Source organism: Syzygium oleosum, unplaced genomic scaffold (assembly GCF_021117445.2).
Source record: "Syzygium oleosum isolate NSW1041296 unplaced genomic scaffold, Sole_v2.1 Sole_v2.23, whole genome shotgun sequence".
NCBI lineage: Eukaryota > Viridiplantae > Streptophyta > Magnoliopsida > Myrtales > Myrtaceae > Syzygium > Syzygium oleosum.
In genome coordinates this window covers 6,100,690-6,119,458 of record NW_026607507.1, presented here as the reverse complement: position 1 = coordinate 6,119,458, position 18,769 = coordinate 6,100,690, and the positions used below count along the sequence as shown (strand labels likewise).

Genomic DNA, 18,769 nt, shown 5'->3' with positions numbered 1-18,769 from the left:
CCTATTTCGTGTGATGGAATTATGTTTGTCTTGGAAATAGACACTATATAATCACGAAGTACAGCTTGTGAGCCACTTGAGAGTTAAGGACTTTCGAGATTATCTTTAACTCGACGAGTTCCTCAACCTCGTTTTGTACACCCAGTGTTGTAAACTTACCTCGTAAGCCATCATTGTCCGCATGTGAAGCCTAATTTCACATCGTAAATTGGGTATTCTAAGCTTAACAAAGTGAAGTTTTAGTATCAAATGTTTAGTGGGCGTCCAAAATCTACAAAACATATCAAAGTCATCGATAACGGCCACTCTTTCCCACCCTTTTTTGTAACAAACGAAAAACAAAGTAAGGCTCGGACATCTACAAAGTCACAAACTCCGTAAACACGGAGCCGGAAAGATTCGAAGCAGTAATATCGCGACAACGGCTAGAGAAGATGAGTAATGTTACCAGTAGCGTGAGCAAAAGTGTGTAAAGGTGGGGGAGGCACATGGGCCAACATGGTCGCAACTTTCCTCCTCGTGTTTAAGCAATATATATAAACAAAGGGAAGAAAAAGGACGGAGTGCCACTCGTGGTTTCCGAGCCGTCAACGACAACAGATGGCTGCTGCTGCTGCTGCTGCTATTGCGAGCCCAACCTAATTTAGCGACCTTCACGTGGATCATGATCCACTGGCTCATCGTACTGGTCGGACCAGCTCCACATAAATGTTGGTTCTCTGGAGTGAAGCAGTTCACACATTTCTTCATTTTTCGACCTTACATGCGATCTCTGCTATTGCGAGCCCAACCCAATTTAGCGACCATCACGTGGATCATGATTCACTGGCTCATCGTACGGGGCGGACCAGCTCCACATAAATGTGGTTCTCTGGAGTGAAGCAGTTCACACATTTCTTCATTTTTCGACCTTACACGCGATCTCTTCTTCCTGTTGTTTTGGGTTTTTATCGGGTTTGGTCTGAAGGGATGAACTCGGGCAAACGTCACGGGCCCTTTTTCACAGATTCGATGGAAGAACCGTGAAGAAGAACAAATCGAATGTGGACAAAACGGGTCAAAAGAGAGGGGGACAAGTAGGGGTGAGCATGGTTCCAGATTTTACCTCGGAACCTGAGAACCTAACCGATGAGAATATGTAGGTTTCAGGTTCAGAAAATTGAAGAACCTGTTTCGACGGGTAGGTTCCAAGTTCTAGATAGGTGGAACCTGAAATCTGAAACTTGAAACCTAAATAAGTTTTTTGTGTTTTTTCTTAGTCTATGTCTTCACGTAATCCTGTTGTGTTTCATGACATTAAATGATGAGTGTATAATCTGAAACCACTAGTCTGAGCTTTTATTTTATGACTTGTTAATGTTATTAGGTTTCAAGTTCCGACGGATAAGTTTAGTAAGGAATCTATACTAATAGTAAATTTCATGTTCCAGCTCACCCCTAGCGACAAGGACAAGGACAAGCAGCAGCAGCAGCAGGAAAAAGCAAGTGTGGAAGGGAAAACATAACATAAATGTCAAATCTCTCAATATGGACAAAGCTACAGGTAGTGGAAGATTTAAATAAATACAAAAGCTACACGGACCCACCCAAAAAATGTAGAATTCTACATTTCAACCCCCGAAAAAGCTAAAAAACAATAATTTCAATCCCCCCCTTAGCCCCCCTTGATCTCTCATCATGACCATCCATCATTCAGCTTTTCAGTATCCCGTGGGGAACTCGCATTGCCCAAACTCTGCAAACAAAAACAAAGAAAAAAAATGCAAAGAGGAGAAAATTATGTTATGATTATTTTCCAAATCTTCCAATCTAGACCAGTTAAAAAAAATTGCAGTAGCGGAGAAATTAGAAAAGAACGATTAAATTTTCTCAGACACACATTCACGTGGTTTGCTCTGACCATTTTTGACCCTTTTTTCCTCATGACCTGGACTCCACCACCCTTTGGACTTTACTTTCACCATGTGTTCTCTCAATCAATCATGGAGGGTTGGGATACGGTGCAAATATACGTATAGTGGGTGGATAGGTTACGTACTCGGTGGCTGGGATACGATGGAGGCGGCCCCGCCGAAGTCGCAGGTCCAGAAGGCCCGACCCTTCTTCTGGTAGTAGCTGTTGAAGGCGTACGACGCGTGCGCCTCCACCGTGTTCGGGTTGTAGCACGGGGAGCCCGGCTGGATGGCGCGGCAGTCCGCACCTCCTTCCCCGCACGCGAAGTCCAGCGCCGCCTGCAGCTTCGCCTTCCCGGCCTCGCTGCTCGCCACGCACCAGGTGTTAGCGCCCGACGAGCTCTTCGACACCCCCCCTCCGCCGTTCGCCGGCGCCGTCACCGTCCTCTGCCCGCCGCTGACCGGGGTCGACTTCCCGCTGTCGTGGTAGTTCTTGAGCCCCTCCACGGTGAAGGGTATGTCGTAGACCTTTTCCTCGTTCGGGTAGAAGAGGCCGTAGTTCTGCTCCGACGAGGGGCCGGGCTTCTTGTTCTCGTTGAAGAGCGCGAACAGGTAGACCGTGAGGTCGGCCTGCGGCCTCAGCGGGGTGCCGCCGCCGGTGAGGATCCGGCGGACGAGGTTGCCGTTGTAGGCGGCGGCATTGTCCTTGCTCGCGCCGACCTCGTTCTCGTCGCCCTGGGAGGGCCAGCCCGTCTCGGTGACGACCATCTTGATGTCGTCGTACTTGAGGGCCTTCATGGCGGCGAAGACGGCGTCGATCTGGGCGTCGAAGAGGCTGAAGTAGCGCAGCCCATTGCCGGAGTCCACGACGCCCGGGTTCTCCCGGAAGAGGGCGTAGTTTTGGGAGATGACGTCGGAGTTGGACTCGTAGGCGAAGAAGGGGTAGGCGTTAACCATGAGGTAGGAACCGGTCTGGCGGAGGAACTCGAGCATGGGCTTGAACACCGGTTCGATGAGCTCGGGCCGGAACGAACCGGCCGAGGAAGGGTACGAGGCCTGCAGAACAACAAACAAAAGGGCGTCGAATCGTCGATCCTTCTTTACACTAAAACAGAAGAACACAACTCGAAACCAAAAAAAAAAAAAACATATCTTGACCCGACCCGAGCACGATTCAAGGCGTCTTTGAGACGACACAAATTGACGACAGCCTCTCGTACCTGCAAGGCGCTGAGGGCGATGGGGGAGGAGATCTTGATGGCGTTGTGGAGGTTGTACTTGACGAGGGCGGTGTGGATGTTCCTCATGGCGGGGACGAGGAACTTGGTGGTGTGGCCGGGGTCGACGAAGACCTCGTTGCCGACGGCGATGGCCTCGATCTGGGTGGCGGGGTGGTAGGCGGCGACGTTGCGCTGGACCCAGACGAGGGAGTAGGACAGGCTGCGGGCGGCGGCGAAGAGGAGCTCGTTGGGGAGGTCGACGGTGAGCCGGATGCCGGTGCCGGCGAAGGCGTGGAGGACGGCCGGGTCGGCGTCGTAGATCTTCACCTTCTCGATGCCCTGCGACTTGAGGAGCTGCACCACCTTGGATGCCGACGGCAGGTTGTTGGCCACCCGCCCGTAGTTCACTCCGATGGAACCACCCTCTGTCCCCACCACCACCACAACAACAACAACAACAACAACAACACCCATTTAGAAGAGAGTCGGGAAAGCTGCCAACTTGAGCTGCATTTGAAAGAAAACATGGCGAACTACGAGGAAAAGAAGAGAGACCTCCAGAACTTACCAGCAAGAGAGAGAACAGAGAGAAGCAAGAACAAGAAGAAGAAGGAAGAAAGAGGAAGGCGCTCCATAATGCCGGGGTGGTGGGGGGTTCTTCGGAGGAGAAACAGAGCAAAGGAGAGGAGGAGGAGCGGAATGCCTCTCCCCTCTGTTTCTTCTCCTGTCTGCGAGTGCGAGCCGCGAGGGGAGTTGGTGACGACAGTGAGTGGAGTGGAGTGGGAGTGGGAGTGGAGTGAGTGATAAAGAGGAGGGAAGGAGGAAGAAGTGCCGTTGCGAAGATCGAGATGGTGAGGAGGTGGGACCCGGGGGGGGTCTGATCAGGCGTCGTGTGGAGACAGAGGAGGAGGAGGAGGAGGGGAGGGGAGAAAAGTCGTCACCCGCCCCTCGTGTGGGCCCCCACGTCACACTGTGTCACGTGTCCCCACGCACGCACGTCGTACTGTTCCACGGAAAACTCGACCGTTGGATGTGGCGGGTCCCCCAGATGCAACCCAACCCCCCCTTCCCTTGGATCCCGCTTTTTGCGTTATTAATAAAAAGCGCTCGCTAATCGCAACGTTCCGGTATAATTTAGGAATTGGGGGTAAAAGAGATGTACCTTTTACTTCCCCTTTTTCTTTTTTATCTTATACCTTACCTCTATACACTTTGAGAGATACTTGAAGACCCATCGATCTCTCGTAAAAGCGACGACTTTTCATCCGCATTGTAACTCCTTCCTTTGTATTTGACCCCCCCCCCCCCCAACAAAAACAAAAAAAAAAAACCTAAAACTTTTTCTTTGTAACCTCCCACAATTTGTTTTGTGTACCTTTGCTGTTTAGTGTTCTCGTTAAACATAACACTAGATTCATTCTTCCTATTGTCCTCACACTTGTCGGTCCCGACGTGATTGCACAGGAGATGCTAACCATGCGCGCCTAGCCCGCATTGAGATTCCCCATTGAAAATTAGACGCCGTAGCGGCAACGAGGTTGTCGGCCTTAGAGTTTCACAGCATCGACGATGCCTCGAACAAAAACTCCCTGCTTTCTTTGGTCCGGCCACAAACCCAAAGGAGAGACGTCGAAACATCTCATATTTGATCTCATCTGCTATTTATACATGTTCCGCCGGAGTCGCCGATTGAAGTAAGTGATTATGTTTCTTGCGACATACAACTCGAATTAAATGAAATTAGGCTCTCGGATCCATTTCATTGCGAGCTTCTTATGATGATGCAATCATGACCCGTGCAGTGCTTTACCACCCCGATCTCTTTCTCTGTAGCTCCGGATTTTCGAACGTTGGCAGCAGGTACGGCACCGACAGATCCTTGTCCTGATGCGGGCAAAACAGGGCTTGTCGCCATTGTTGGAAGATAGTTCAGGAACTTGGGCTTCTCCTCGGAGAAAACGACGGTGCAAAGAACGAGAAGTAGACCTCGGTTTCATCACGGGATTGATTATCTCTTCGCGAAATGGAGAAGAGACATTTTGTTCTTTTCTTAGTCTATCGTTCTTGTTTCAAGATTTTCATTTGCCTCTAAAGCCGGCAAAAAAAAATTCCCAAATAACAGGGCAGCCCTCGTTTCGTACTTCTAAAAGACGCATTCCTCGAGAAGTATTTTTTATTCTCGGTGTATTATGGACACGTTGAGCTGGTCTACATGTCACTCGGTACATTTGTACGTACACCGACATCATATGCACGGTGCAGTGCGAGAAAAGCATTGCGCATCATCGGAGAAGAGCAAAAACATGAGAGCAGGGAAGTAACCCTAGCCAAACATGCTGTGAAGTGAAGATAACTCCAGAACCCCCATCCATCCATCATTTTCCAAGAAGACTCTAATAAGAGTAATGATCTGTAAGCAGTTTGCTCCAAAAGAGGGAGCGTGTGTATATTTCTTCTTTATGACCTTCTCTAATTACAAAAAGTTAGAAGGCCTTCTTGCCTTCAAAAATACTGTGAGGGGTGCAAATGCCAAGAGTGAAAAACCGAATACATGGGTAATGATAGACCCAGTTCATTTTCATGCAACATTTTACAACGCTTACAAAGAATGAGTGCACCTGGTGCCTGGTGGCAACTGGGGAATGTTTGCTTGAGAAATGGAACTAAAAGAATGCCTCTGCTACTGTTTCGCCTCAGGCAGTCTCTTTATCGGGTCCACTGTACATGGTGCTGCACGCTGAGATTAGGATGAGAAAACACCCGACAAGCCGCCCAAAAGATGGAGATAGCCTTCGTGCACCAATTCCCCATAACTGTGATAGCGCAACCTAAATAACAAATGAAAGTAAAGGATTGTGGATAAGTCAATGATGTAAGATCATAACGTGTTAAATGACAGAAATGAAAGTAAAATATTGTGACTAAGTCATTGATGCAAAAACTTCAATCCAAAATCAACATATCGTTTATCAATAACGAAGTAAAAAAAAAAAAAATAATGATCACAACTAGCTGAAATCATAGCGGATACACTTAGGGAGGCGCACCGCACATTGTCAAAATTACTTGTGCAATTGGGTATAAGATGCATATGCTTCTCTAATCGGAATGCTGTGACCAATTAGAACCTTGCAGCTAGTAATAGAAAAAATAAACATATAATGCAGCAAATATACAGTGCAACCATCGACAAGGACAGAACGATAATTGAAGCAAAAAAGAGTACCTCGATGAACTGGATGTTCGAAACTTTGCTAGTCTTTTCAAGCTGAAGAGCACGCGCCAACAGCAGCTGCAATTCAACACCAGAGTCAGACCCCAGGAAGATGCCATAGCCAGTTAGCAGACCCAACAGAGAGAGAGGTTGGGGGGAGGGACAATTTAGTGGCTGCAGTCAAAGCTTGCTAACGGTGGAGATAAATAAGCACAAAAAATGCTAGGATCACCTCTGCCAGAAAGGCCAGCCCACCATATACCAACATCAGGAAAACTGTGTAATAGCTAGGCAGCACAAAATCCTGTACCACAAAGATAGCAAATACATGTGAAATTGCAGTGGTTGTAGCGTGAAATTGCAGTCACTGCAGCATGTGTTAACTGATGTCAATAGCGGCATCAGGAAATAACCTGATGTATTTGGTCAGTACATGAAATTATAAAAATGCCGATATTGGGATGGGCACAGGTCTGATGCAAGCCTGTGCCCTGTACTTGACTGTACAGTATCTAGCCGTCCAACCAACATATTCGACAAGTAAATATCTTTAGTTCATATACAAGCACTTGAAGGAATAAAGGTATCAAAGAATTAGGTCAATCATGCTGATCCTAAAACAAAAACTTACAGAATTAGGTCAAATCTATAGTAAGTTTAATACACATAGCTAAGAGCCTGCTACTTTAACCTGAGTGAACCAAGAATTTACTTCAAAGGAAACACACCAAGTCCCATGAACTTACCTCAAAGGAAAATGCACAGAGTCCAGCAGCAGGGCTAGCCAGCAAGGTAAACGAAAACACAGTCATCCTGAAAAGTAGATGCAACAGAAGCAATAAGTTCTATACACAATTTCCAGAGGAGGAAAATAACTATCTTCATCATGATATTTTCAAGGTTACACTTATCCACTTCCACCAAAGAGTAGGAGCCAATTTACATCAAGATCTGAGAGGACTACAACATATCATACTGAATGCAATATAATTTTCCAAGGTTTCTTTAGAGAGAGAGAGAGAGAGAGGAAAGACTTTTGTATCATTGTATTAGATATGTTCTAATGCATTTCAAGATTCAAGCCATGATCAAATAAAAAACAACTGCATCTATGCTCCAGTTCACTATGGAAAGGCCTGCAAATGACAGAATATGTCAATCTATAGCATAAGCTTGATCATGTAAAAAATTGTACATAGGTTGATCCGTTTCTCTGGCTCCTGCTCGAATAAGACAAAAGCTGATTCCACCAGTTATTGCTGAAAATAAGCCAACTAGCACTGCCAATATATGGTGACTTCCCTTAGCATAAGCTTGTACTTTGCCAGCTTTATTTAACCCCCCTGGAAAAGTCGATAATCAGTTTGAAGTAAGTTAACACGTTTCTAATCTTTCATATACAGTTGGTTCTTACAACGTAAAATACTAACAAAAAATTCCATGTTTAATTGATATAAAAAATAATCCAACTCCCGTACCCAGTACAACAGGCTCATTCCCAGGTTTGAGCATCAACCTTTTCACTAGAAGGAAAATCCACAATAATTGTTCACAGAACTGAACCATGACACTATTGATACTCATGACAAGCTCGGTCTAACTCAATTTTTTCGCTTATAAACTCGCACTCTTCTCCAAAAGTAAATATCAGGGAAACTGAGAGGAACCGGTTAAAAAGAAGATGACCCAATGGAGCAATCAAGCCTAAAATTGCAGATGCTTTTCATTTGTTTTCCTTTTTTGGTTTAGCGTGCCTGTATTATCATGAAATCAGGACATATTAGCGCGACTGAAATCAAATCAGGCATATTCCGTGTTATTAACATTCTCAAAGCAATTGACATCCAGCATCTACTTTAAAGGTTCTGCAAACTCACTTGTATACCTTGTGAGACAAGCATCTGCTGGAAGATAAAAAGCACACCAAAGTAACTGCAAGCAAGACCTAGGACAAGATAAGATCAAGAAAAGCAGTCAGGCACTGGTGAACCATAATACCAAGGCAGCCTAACCAGGTCCCGGTTCCATCAAATAGCTATATAACAAGTTCCATTAGAATAGCATCCAGTACTTAGAGAGACATATATGATCAAAGTTCCAAAGGACAATCAGGAGAGTTTTGATAGGATATAAATATATTCGATAATTGCCCTTCTCAAATAGTAATATCAATGTATACATTGCATTGCAGGAACTCCAAACAGCCAGGGCCTCAAAATTGACTAGGTAGCACAAGTAAACGCAATGAACTCAGCCTTGTGACCCAATCCAGCAGACCACATTTTCTATCATGTACACAATACACATCCCTATCTCAAGCATTTATACTAAGTCTTTGTCCAGGAACAAAGCATCTTTCACTACGGCAGCTATATATGTGGAAAGAAACTGCAAGTACACCGTTTTTTTTTTCTCTCTAGGAGTGTTCTGACAAAATAAAATGGAATCATCTCTCTCTCTCTCTCTCTCTCAACTGTCAATCTATATAGTAGACATGACTTCATAAGAAGGCATTTGCATAGTGAATATAATTCCAACTGAAAAATGAACACACCTCCTATATCCCCAATTCTCAACTTCTCCCGCAATATGACTCTTGCCGCTATTGAAGCCATAATTGGAGTTGTGAAGCTCAAAACAATGGCCTGAGACAAAGGTAATCTTTGAATGCTGAAATGAAAAGGAAAGAAGGTTCAACTCAATTTAGAATAAATGGTACTTGAAAAACTTCAATACAGTACAAGCATGGGAACGTAGGAAAGAGAACAGTCAGAATATTTGAAATCATAAATGCAAGCAAAGAAACTAAGCATAAGCTGATTTGAAACGTCATATCATGTCTATGGTAGAGGCCAGCTTTCGTGACAGCAGCCAGTCATGCATATTTAATGGATGCCCAACCAAGAATATAGAGGTGATGAGTCTATCCTATTGACATTGCTGAAGATTCAAATGTGTACCAATGGGGATGCATTGTTCTTTGAAGTACAAGAGATACTCCAGATGGACTTAAGAAGGAGAACATGAACAACTCTAAAGCAAAAAGGCACTGCATAAGCATAAGAATAGGATGAATTCAGGAACAAAGCAAATCTAACGTCACTTACCAATAAATAAAACTCATTAGTGAGAGATATCCAAGTACAGCTCGTGAAAACAAAAGCTTTCTAGCATGTTTGGGCTCAAATAATGGCTGTCCACCCTTCCTCAACCACAGATACGATGATATCAAAATTAGTGTACATCGAGCAAACGCGGTCTCAAACAATGGAATTGACTGAGCTGTCATAATAGAATTAAGGGGAAAAAATCAGTCTGCATCCAAAACAAATGACATCTCAATTCTCGTCCGAATAGAATTATATCAAATGGACGTCAATAAGTGTAAGAATGATTATAACAAACAATGTATTATGTTGCCCTGAGATTGGAGAAGATGAGAAAGAAAACCACTGCAGAAGTACTCCATCGAACATATTTTAGAATAAATAGTTGCAATCTGAATTACCTAGTTCTCAACGTACTATAAGGGTTAGAAGGCAAGACATACGGTAAATGGGAAAGTAGCTTCTATTCTAAGCTAAACATGATGTGAAGCTCTTCTCCGTGGTTGCTAAGGCAATACATTAGGCAACTGTGATTCTACGGCGATGTTATATATAATCAGACTTAGATGTGTGTGAATCAAGGTGTTTCATTCAACAATAGGCACCGAGACTCGACACCGGTGAAAAGCAAATACTAACCAGCGAAAGCATCGGAAACAGCTTCCATCAAAAAGTAGATCATAGACGACGCAGCCATGCACAACAGACCAGAGTATCTGGATCCACTCCACACCCACAGAGCACACTGAACCGCAGGAGACACCTCGGCATCGTGTGATCTGATTACTTGCTCCTACAAACGCATTAACATGGTCAAACTCACTTCTCCAATCGCGGCTTCATCTTCAAAATCGCAATTACGCAACGCACAACAGAGAAACTCAAACACTATCAATGAAACATCCACGAGCGTCAATCGGTTCAGCACAAAACGATTCAATGAACACACTCCACAAGCTATTCCGATTATACTACGTCGGAGCTGAAATGAGGTCAAATTCGTTACCCTAGTGTTTCGTCGAGGATAGGAGACGGCGAATATGTTGATCTTGGGCTTGTCGGACTGATTCAACAGAGGCGTTATCTCCGGAGCATCGCCATCAACATTGGCGGCGGCGGCGGCGGCGGCGGCGGCGGCGGCTTCGGGCGGTGAAGATGCGCCGCTCACGATCAGCTCCACCGCACGATCTCCTTCGTTCGCCTCCGTCGACGCCATTCGCACATCGAAGCTCCTCAACGATGATGGATCGAAAGCCGAAGTGATACGGGAGACGACGGTAGGTCAACGGTCATTCGTCGTTACCATTCCAATTTTTGGCGATTGGCGCATTCAAAATTGTAGTTTTTTTTTACCTTCTGTTCTCGTCGAAAGGTGAAGAAGTAGGTCTCCATCGAAAGCGACGCGAGAACCGTCAAACCGAGCGAACCGGTGCTTACTGGGCCGGTTTACCGGTCGAACCGGGAGAAAGGCATCGGCTCATGGCTCGTTGTCCAGAAGAAAGAGGCCCACCCTCCCAGTCTTCGACTTCGCCTCTCTCAACTCTCTCCACCGTCGCGCCTGTACGCTCAGCCAACCAACCGCCACGCCGCCGCCGTCGCCGCCGCCAGCGACTCCGGATACGGCGAAGGAACCACCCCCGCAGGCAGCCGATTGCAACGACCGCCGCTCCAGTTCACAGCTGAAATAACCTTCAGGAGAGATTGGGGGATCCTTAGCTTTCATCGCGGCAAGGTACGCGGGGCCGTCTCAAGAAGTTAGACTTGCTCGAGCGAATCTCTTCACTGCCTAGCTAGTTCCTTCGTTCAGTAGCCAGAAGCGAAACCTGATTTTAGAGAAATTGAACTCTCGGCTTCAGTTTTAAGGTGGCCGTCTCTTGCTCGAGCACGACGGATGGGCAACTAGAATATCGAAATGCTGCAGATTGCATGATTGATTTTCAGAACATCGAATTTTTTTTTTGGGGTCATTGGTCGTGTTACATGAGATTGAGGAACATAGGGTGCCTTTCTCGAATACTAAAATTCCTGTTGCATTTGAATGATGATGATGTCCTTGTGTATTTGTCTGCCCCGTGTGGAATTAGACCCCCTGTGATGTTGTACTAGATTATACGACTTGCATGTGACGAACTTCTTATGGGTGTCCTGCTTCTGTATGCTGATACTCTTTAACTTTTGAGGAACATAGGTTTGTTGCCATCATTTGTGCATTTCTCTTGAAGTATAAAGAGAAGAGCTTCCTTTTGGTAGCAGGGCTCAGTATGGACAGGAGTTTGATGTTCCTGGTGCGAAGAGCTTTGACAGTTCGAAACCCAAACCAGACCTTTAGCTCGCGCTGCTTTTGTTCTCCACCTGTGCCGTATCCCTCTCCCTCCAATAGTAAACTCTTTGTCGGCGGTGCGTTCTGTTCTCTCGGCTTCATTCAATTAGCATCACGTAAAGCGCTTGGATGTGTAATTTTGCGGATCTTGGTGTGATAGGACTGTCGTGGTCAGTTGATGAGAAGTCCTTGAAAGACGCTTTCTCCTCATTTGGGGAGGTCACTGAAGGTAAAGCAATCTCCAAAAGCCTAATGTTGATGCGAATTCTGTACTGGTTTGCTAATTCATGTTCTAGATCATCAAAGCGTCTCATGTGAACAAAATGAGACTCTGATTGTGAATGGAAATGTGTTTTGGTTTCCCATTTGGTCAAATAAGTGGGCAAAAAGAACATATGCAAGTGTGGACAGCTGACTGGTAAACTATTGATCTTTTTGATAGGCCCACTTAAGGATCTCTTCGATAACTAGATCTGATATTTTTGGAGATGGCTCAATCTTTTTGTAAGATACTTCACCCCTATGCTCTGTGGGTTTGAATGCTGCCATGCAACGCCCATGATGGCGGCTGAAAAGCTATATAATTGCCGCTCACTTGTACTTGTCAAATTTGCAGTATTGTTTAGTTCTGAGACTTCTTGTGTTGATTCTTCCAAAGTTATTTGCTTCTAAAAATTCACCTATTAAAACACCATTACTCAAAGGAAGACATGCACCAACACAAGTACCGGTCATGTCTCTCATTTCTCGGTGTTAGTGATGGTTAACATGCTCAGGATTAGACTTTAGAAAGACAATGGGGAAAGATGTTCTTACTTTCTGACAGTGTACAACTGTGTCTGAAATTTTCTTTGGTTAACTGCCTCGAATTTTGTTTCAGTTAGGATTTTGTATGACAAAGACAGTGGTAGATCAAGAGGCTTTGGTTTTGTTTGTTTTACAAACCAAGGTGATGCTACATGTGCAAAAGATGCCATGGATGGGAAGGTGAATAAGTACGAGATTTCCCCATTTCATTTTCTTTTTTTTTTCTGCGTTATATTAGGTTCAAGTTCTGCTCGTGTTTCTCAAAATTCGAAAACTATATTCCAACTATGGCACTTTTGATTGTAGGCATTGCTAGGCCGACCCTTGAGGATAAGCTACGCTCTTGAAAAGGTTCGTGGTGCTCCAGTTGTCGTCCCTCGCCTCTCGAGTAATGGTGATGACACCAGCCTGAAGCGGTGATCTTTCCTGGTATTTTGTTTGTCTCAGCATCGACTACCTGCAAAAGGAGTAGCTAAGACACCTAATTGTCCGTGATAGCCAAATATCCTTTGGTGCTCCTTTATCATCGAATTTACTTTGAGAAAGAAAAGGGCTTTCTTGCATGTACCTAATATTAGTAGGAATTAGAACTCGCAGAAAGCTTATCAAGACGCAATCTGTTAATGCAATTAGCGCAATTACAGGCCGAAAGATCAATGTGAGGTCTGAGCCTCGTCTTTTTAGTTGCAGTCCACCTTTAGCTGCTTATAGCATTTTGACTCATATGAAGAGTTGCAAGTAGTTCTGCTCTCATATGCAGAAACAGAAGACGAGTAATTAGCACTATTGTACTACACGTAGTAGTAGTAGTAGTGATCTTTTTGATATCTTTACCTTTTGGACCCTTCTACTCTATGCAGCTTGAGATTGAGACTGGTCTTGGCAAAGGAAGTGAATCAACTCGCCCGGTAAAAAGGGAAACGGCCATAATCCATACTTATGAAGCTTGGTCTCGTTTGCCTGGAGGATCAAATACTGATGAAAGCTTGGTTTTAATTACTTGGAGGATCTATTTCTGAGATCTAAATCATCAGCTATATTGATAACTGTGTCATTTTGCCTTTTCACCTCACAGTAATATCGGTCACAGGCTGTTGAGGGCCATATATCATGCTAGTCACTGGAAGCCATAAGTATGCCTCAGTGGGTACTCATTGATAACCTGCGCTAGTGGGGATTGATGCTCTCATTGAGGGACTTGATTATTGTTTGATGAACGATTGGCCCTTCCTACTTATGAGGCTGAAGTGTTATTCTGAACCATCCTCTCTTTCTAGTCTTCCATCTGTTCGCCTTAACATTTTCTTTGTTCCTGCTCCGGTATGAACTTGCTGTAGGAATACTTGATCAGAGGTGTTCTAAAATGTGTTCATGTTACTTCTTTTGTTCTCCAAGTCGCTTATTTCTTTAACTTCATTTTCCTCGAGATTTATTTTCATCTGAAAGCAATCAGAGACAACCAATTGAAGAGGCGAATCAAGAACTTCAGCAATCTACACTTAACCAAGGTCATGTTTGTTCCCCTTTAGCCTTCCGGGATCGGAAGAACGGAGCATTTGGATTAGCCAATCTACACTGTCACGCCGTTTAAATGGATCTACGTGGTAACCTCCTCTTCTCGTGAGAGCTCCTCTCTTCTCTCTATGAGCTTTCCTTATCCATGGTGATAGCCTGATAGGTAACCCTAAAAACTCCTAAAGTCCTGTGTTTCATCTCTATTTATGGCGCTCCAACCGAATCTGTACCTTCTTACTAATCTTCCTTTTTATGGAGTCCCTTCTCCTCATTGATCGTTCTCCCCTTGCCTCCCACTCTCGGATCTGTCTCTCCCTGTTTCCTCTAGCGCAGAAAACAACGGTGAGCCTAGTCCAAAACCCTAACATTTATGGCCGCCAAAGCCTAGTTCCGTGTGCTAATAGCTCCGTTCATCCATAATTCCTTTTAAGGTCTTGCTTAGAAACACAATTTTCCATCTCTTATGCCATTTATTTATTTTTATATTTTGACACGATTATATTGCTTTATACACTTTTTCAGAGTTTTACCCGTTTGAATTTTGTACCTAAAAGTTTTAAAAAGGGTTAATACCACTAAAAATCCCTAACTGTTATGCCTATAACAAATTTACCCCAAATCATCAAAAACATCAAACTGGTACACATGACCATCCGTTAGTTTCCGTTAAATTTTACCGTCAAATTGCTGAGTTAGATGATACGTGACAGTTGACTCGTGTATCAGTTTGGGGTTTTACCTTATGTTTGTCACAGGTGTACCGGTTTATGGTTTTTCATGATATTAATCAAAGTTAACAGAAATTAACGGAGAGTAAATGTGTCACAAATGTATAAAATTTGAGATTTTTTATGGTCGAAAAATTAGTTTTGAGTAAATGTGATTTCGGGTCTTTGCGGGCCTCCACAAGCCCATAAGATCCACGTGGGCCCGGCCCGTCTGTACTCAAGGCCCATATATCGAGCGATGCATTGCCCAAACTACTCCAAAACGACACGCCGTTTTGGTCCCGGGGACAGCGAGATTTTCCACCGAAGCGGTGCCGTAGCAGCAAAGACAGCGGCGACGGATCTCCCCCGGTCACTCCATCGATATTCGAATCGCGGCTGACCGAGAAGCAGAAGCACCCGCACAAGCAGCCGCTCCACCGAAGGATCTCGCCGCCGCCAATCGCCATGGACAACGAGCCCATGGAAGCGGCGCTCAAGGGCGGCGAGGACAACGCCGCCACCATCGGCTCCTTCCGCGAGATCACCTCCTCCTCCCGCGAGGAGGCCGTCTTCTTCCTCGAGAGCCACAATTGGGACCTCGACGCCGCCGTCTCGACGTTCCTCGACAACAACACCCTTGCCGATGCTCCCCCGCTCCCCGTCCCCGCCCCCGCCGTCGCCCCCGCCCCGGCCTCTCCTAACTCGCCTTCCCAGTCGCCCTCGGTTTCGCCGGCGCGGTCCCCGTCGCTGTCGTACTCCCCGTCGCGGTCCCCGTCGAGGTCCCGGTCGGCTTCGCCCGCCAGGGGCCCCTACGAGCTGCGCTCGCGCCGCGCCGCCAAGTCGAAGAAGAAGCCGGACAAGCCGTCCGGCAGCAGGGCGCGCGGCGTCCGCACCCTCGCGGATCTGAACCGGCCAGTTGATCATGACTCCGACAGCGACTCCGATGAACCGCAGGAGTACTACACAGGCGGCGAAAAAAGGTCCCTTTTTTTCTTGTCTCTGACGTTCACTTTACTTAGATAAACTATCAGCTATGCTGGCGGCGGCGGCGGCGGCGGCTTGCATCTGTTTCAATAATCTATGCGTGGAATCGAGTTACAGGAAATAAGTGACCCGCGAGTAGTTTCCCCATCTCTCTGGAAATGAGAAGTTGGGGTCGTTTGCTTCTTTGATAATTGTGAATTAGGCGTAATTGAAGATCGATCTAGAGCTGCCGTTGTTTGATCTGTTAGGGAGTGGTGAGTTGCTGGAGTAAAACATGCGTTTAATCTTTTCATACATGTCGGTCGGAAACGATGTGTACTCCTCTTTGGAACTAGCAACGAAAGCTAAACTCTTTCTCAGCCAATGAATTCCGTCATCTCTCCGTGTAATCGTTTTGAAGATGAAAAATTTGAGCTTTTTATAAGATTTGGTGATAAGGGTCTACATTCATTTACTCAGCTTGCCTATCGATTTTGCCTTTCATATTTTACTGGTCTAGTTGATAGAGTAGATGTAAGATGGATGTTTTGTCAGCACTGGGTGATTCTTATCACTCTTTGAACCGTTCCTAGAATGACGGTAAAGAGGATATTAGACGGAGAGATGAATCCTGATGTTCTTGTGTTATCTGGTCGTGACGAACCAACTCTAAGACCAAACTAAAGTAGGTGATGTTGCAATGAGCGGAAAACGTCTTGGTGTGGTGTAGCATCAGAAGCCTTTTTGAAAATGAAACCATGAACTTTTTTTTCGCCGAACTAATGTAGGTGATTTTACAATGACCGGAAAACCTCCACCATTTCCTTCTTCCTCTTCTAAAAGTCGAAGGGAAGAAGAAATAAGAGAACATTTGTCCCGTTATGCGATGTTCCTACTAGTATTGTCACATTAGATTTTGTTTGATTAGTGATTTACTGCTATTCAATTTAATGATCTTCTGGAGCAGTGGGATGCTTGTCCAAGATCCCACCAAGGGGAATGATGTGGATTCAATTTTTAATCAAGCCAGACAAAGGGGTGTGGAAAGACCTGCTGATAACCAGTCATCAAGATCAAGAAGTTTTACCGGACGAGGGAGATTGCTTTCTGGGGAGGTCGTCTCATCGGCTCCTGAGCACCCTGAAGTGATCACTCACACAATTACATTTTGGCAGAACGGATTTACTGTTGATGATGGTCCTCTGCGGAGGTTGGATGATCCTGAAAATGCTCAATTCTTGGAGGTATGTGTCGTGATTCTCTCAAGGCTTTTTCTTGTGGGTATTAACTTCCATCTCTGTTATGACTCTTGTAAAAAGTATGCATTAGGCCTGTTATTTGTGGTTAAGTTCAAGAATTTGAGGTTCTTACTGCTCAGGCAAGATTGTGTGATCCATTTCTTTAAAGCCGCTAGAGTTACATTTAAGCTAGCCACTGGCTATTTAAGTTCTCAGCTCTGTTTATATTGAGTCATGTCATCACTAGAAAATGGATGATATTCTTGTGTTTGCTATTTTCAATAGTTGGCTAGTTTGTTGCATTACTGATTCCTGTTAATTTTACATGCAGAGCATCAAGAATTCAGAGTGTCCTCAAGAACTTGCTCCAGCTGATCGGAGAACTGCAGTGCATGTTGATCTTGTGAGGCGCGAAGAACCCCACGCTGTAAGTCTTCCTTTCCTTCCCAATTCGCTTCTGCTAGTCCTTTTGTCACTGCAGGGATGAGATTATGAGGATCTGTTCTCTCCCCTGCAGGAACCAAAGAAGCGCCAACTTCCATTCCGTGGAACAGGAAGAACTCTAGGCAGCATAAGCAGCTCTCCTGCTGCCTCTGAACCCACTGCTGCCTCCTCTTCCCTTAGTACTCCGCCAACTCCGTTCATGGGTCTAGTGGTGGATGATTCGTTGCCGTCCACTTCAATCCAACTCAGGTTAGCCGATGGGACGCGCATGGTATCACGCTTCAACTATAGCCATACGATCCGGGATATTCGTGCCTTCATCGATGCGTCCAGGCCTGGCGGGGATAGAAATTACCAGTTGCAGACCATGGGGTTCCCTCCCAAGCAACTCAACGATCTGGATGAGACGATAGAGCAAGCTGGAATAGCTAACTCGGTGGTTATCCAAAAGTTCTAAATGGCTTCTTGGGAGAAGTCAGAAGTTCTACTCTCAGATTAAATTAAGCTCCGTCGCATGTTTATTATTCACAAAACTTGCCCTTGAATGAGGATCCAAACGACCCTTAGGAGCCATATTCTTGCTGCAAAGCAAGAGTTTTTGCTTGTTAAGTGTGGATGCCAGTCTCATTGAATTCCTCAGTTAAAACTGTGAAGAATAGATATTTCCTTCTTGCCCATCATATTCGGTGTCGGCGCCACTGAATCATGTTATATAATCCACATACACAGGTGTGCCTTGATTCACTGTGGCTGCTCTGGAAAGGAAATGCTGTCGATCCACATAAGAGTAGAGTTTGTCATCTCGTTCATTCGCGCGACAGATGATTGATTATCTTGCAATCCCAACTCGATGTTTGTTGGGACATTATGAACTCTTTGAAGCAGGACCGAGAAGGGCTTATCTTTGCATTATGAGCTTGAGGCAATGTTGTCTTCTGTCCTTGCAAATGCTCCCAGGTATGGTGGTTGGCGTTGTTCTGAATGCTGGAAATGTACTGATTCCAAGGGCGGTCAGCGTCGTTGTTTCATCCTTCACCTTATAATAATGATTCCAGTAGAAATTCTAGCCGTGTTGGGGACGAAACAGAGATATAGAGATGGCCCAACCTATCATTCATATCTACAAGCGTGAGCCGAAGCGTCCAACCTGACCGGACTCTTTGTTGTGATTCTCGTGAAAGCCGCGGGTATAAACCATCTTGCGCAGTCAGGCTTTGGTGGGTTTCGAACATGGACGAATTAGCGCAGTCTTCTTCACGAAGTCGCACGACCTACATAGCTTCTAGGCATGGTCCATTTGACCCACGAAATCTAGAGTGACGAATTGAAGCGACGTAGC

General features: G+C 45.3%; 4 protein-coding genes across 6 annotated transcripts; 2 read left to right on the top strand and 2 right to left on the bottom strand.

Annotated features, from left to right (window-relative positions):
- Positions 1–1,495: 1,495 nt before the first annotated feature.
- LOC115680692 (glucan endo-1,3-beta-glucosidase 12) lies at positions 1,496–3,872 on the bottom strand. Its single transcript, XM_030604512.2, has 4 exons — positions 3,681–3,872; positions 3,113–3,537; positions 2,039–2,948; positions 1,496–1,735 (listed from the first exon to the last, which is right to left on the bottom strand). The coding sequence occupies exons 1-4, from the start codon at positions 3,745–3,747 to the stop codon at positions 1,701–1,703; spliced, it is 1,437 nt and encodes a 478-aa protein (XP_030460372.1). The 5' UTR covers positions 3,748–3,872; the 3' UTR covers positions 1,496–1,700.
- A 1,651-nt stretch (positions 3,873–5,523) lies between these two features.
- On the bottom strand, positions 5,524–10,792 carry LOC115680714 (probable transport protein YPL264C). The gene is made up of 10 exons (XM_030604543.2): positions 10,440–10,792; positions 10,073–10,226; positions 9,434–9,608; positions 8,881–8,996; positions 8,212–8,271; positions 7,522–7,669; positions 7,073–7,139; positions 6,559–6,630; positions 6,339–6,404; positions 5,524–5,940 (listed from the first exon to the last, which is right to left on the bottom strand). The coding sequence occupies exons 1-10, from the start codon at positions 10,647–10,649 to the stop codon at positions 5,806–5,808; spliced, it is 1,203 nt and encodes a 400-aa protein (XP_030460403.1). The 5' UTR covers positions 10,650–10,792; the 3' UTR covers positions 5,524–5,805.
- Positions 10,793–10,930: 138 nt separating this feature from the next.
- On the top strand, positions 10,931–13,821 carry LOC115680625 (glycine-rich RNA-binding protein 4, mitochondrial). 3 transcript variants are annotated; one of them, XM_056321616.1, is made up of 6 exons: positions 10,931–11,165; positions 11,687–11,830; positions 11,914–11,982; positions 12,634–12,740; positions 12,867–12,989; positions 13,421–13,821. In XM_056321616.1, exons 2-5 carry the CDS (start codon positions 11,695–11,697, stop codon positions 12,978–12,980), a joined length of 426 nt encoding a protein of 141 aa, XP_056177591.1. In that variant the 5' UTR covers positions 10,931–11,165; positions 11,687–11,694; the 3' UTR covers positions 12,981–12,989; positions 13,421–13,821. The 3 variants fall into 3 exon arrangements, with proteins under 3 accessions (XP_056177591.1, XP_056177590.1, XP_056177592.1); XM_056321615.1 differs by lacking the exon at positions 13,421–13,821 and having other exon boundaries at positions 12,867–13,243; XM_056321617.1 differs by lacking the exon at positions 13,421–13,821 and having other exon boundaries at positions 11,656–11,830; positions 12,867–13,243.
- A 1,198-nt stretch (positions 13,822–15,019) lies between these two features.
- On the top strand, positions 15,020–18,099 carry LOC115680711 (plant UBX domain-containing protein 4). The gene is made up of 4 exons (XM_030604542.2): positions 15,020–15,765; positions 16,716–16,992; positions 17,318–17,413; positions 17,504–18,099. Exons 1-4 carry the CDS (start codon positions 15,251–15,253, stop codon positions 17,885–17,887), a joined length of 1,272 nt encoding a protein of 423 aa, XP_030460402.1. The 5' UTR covers positions 15,020–15,250; the 3' UTR covers positions 17,888–18,099.
- Positions 18,100–18,769: the final 670 nt, after the last annotated feature.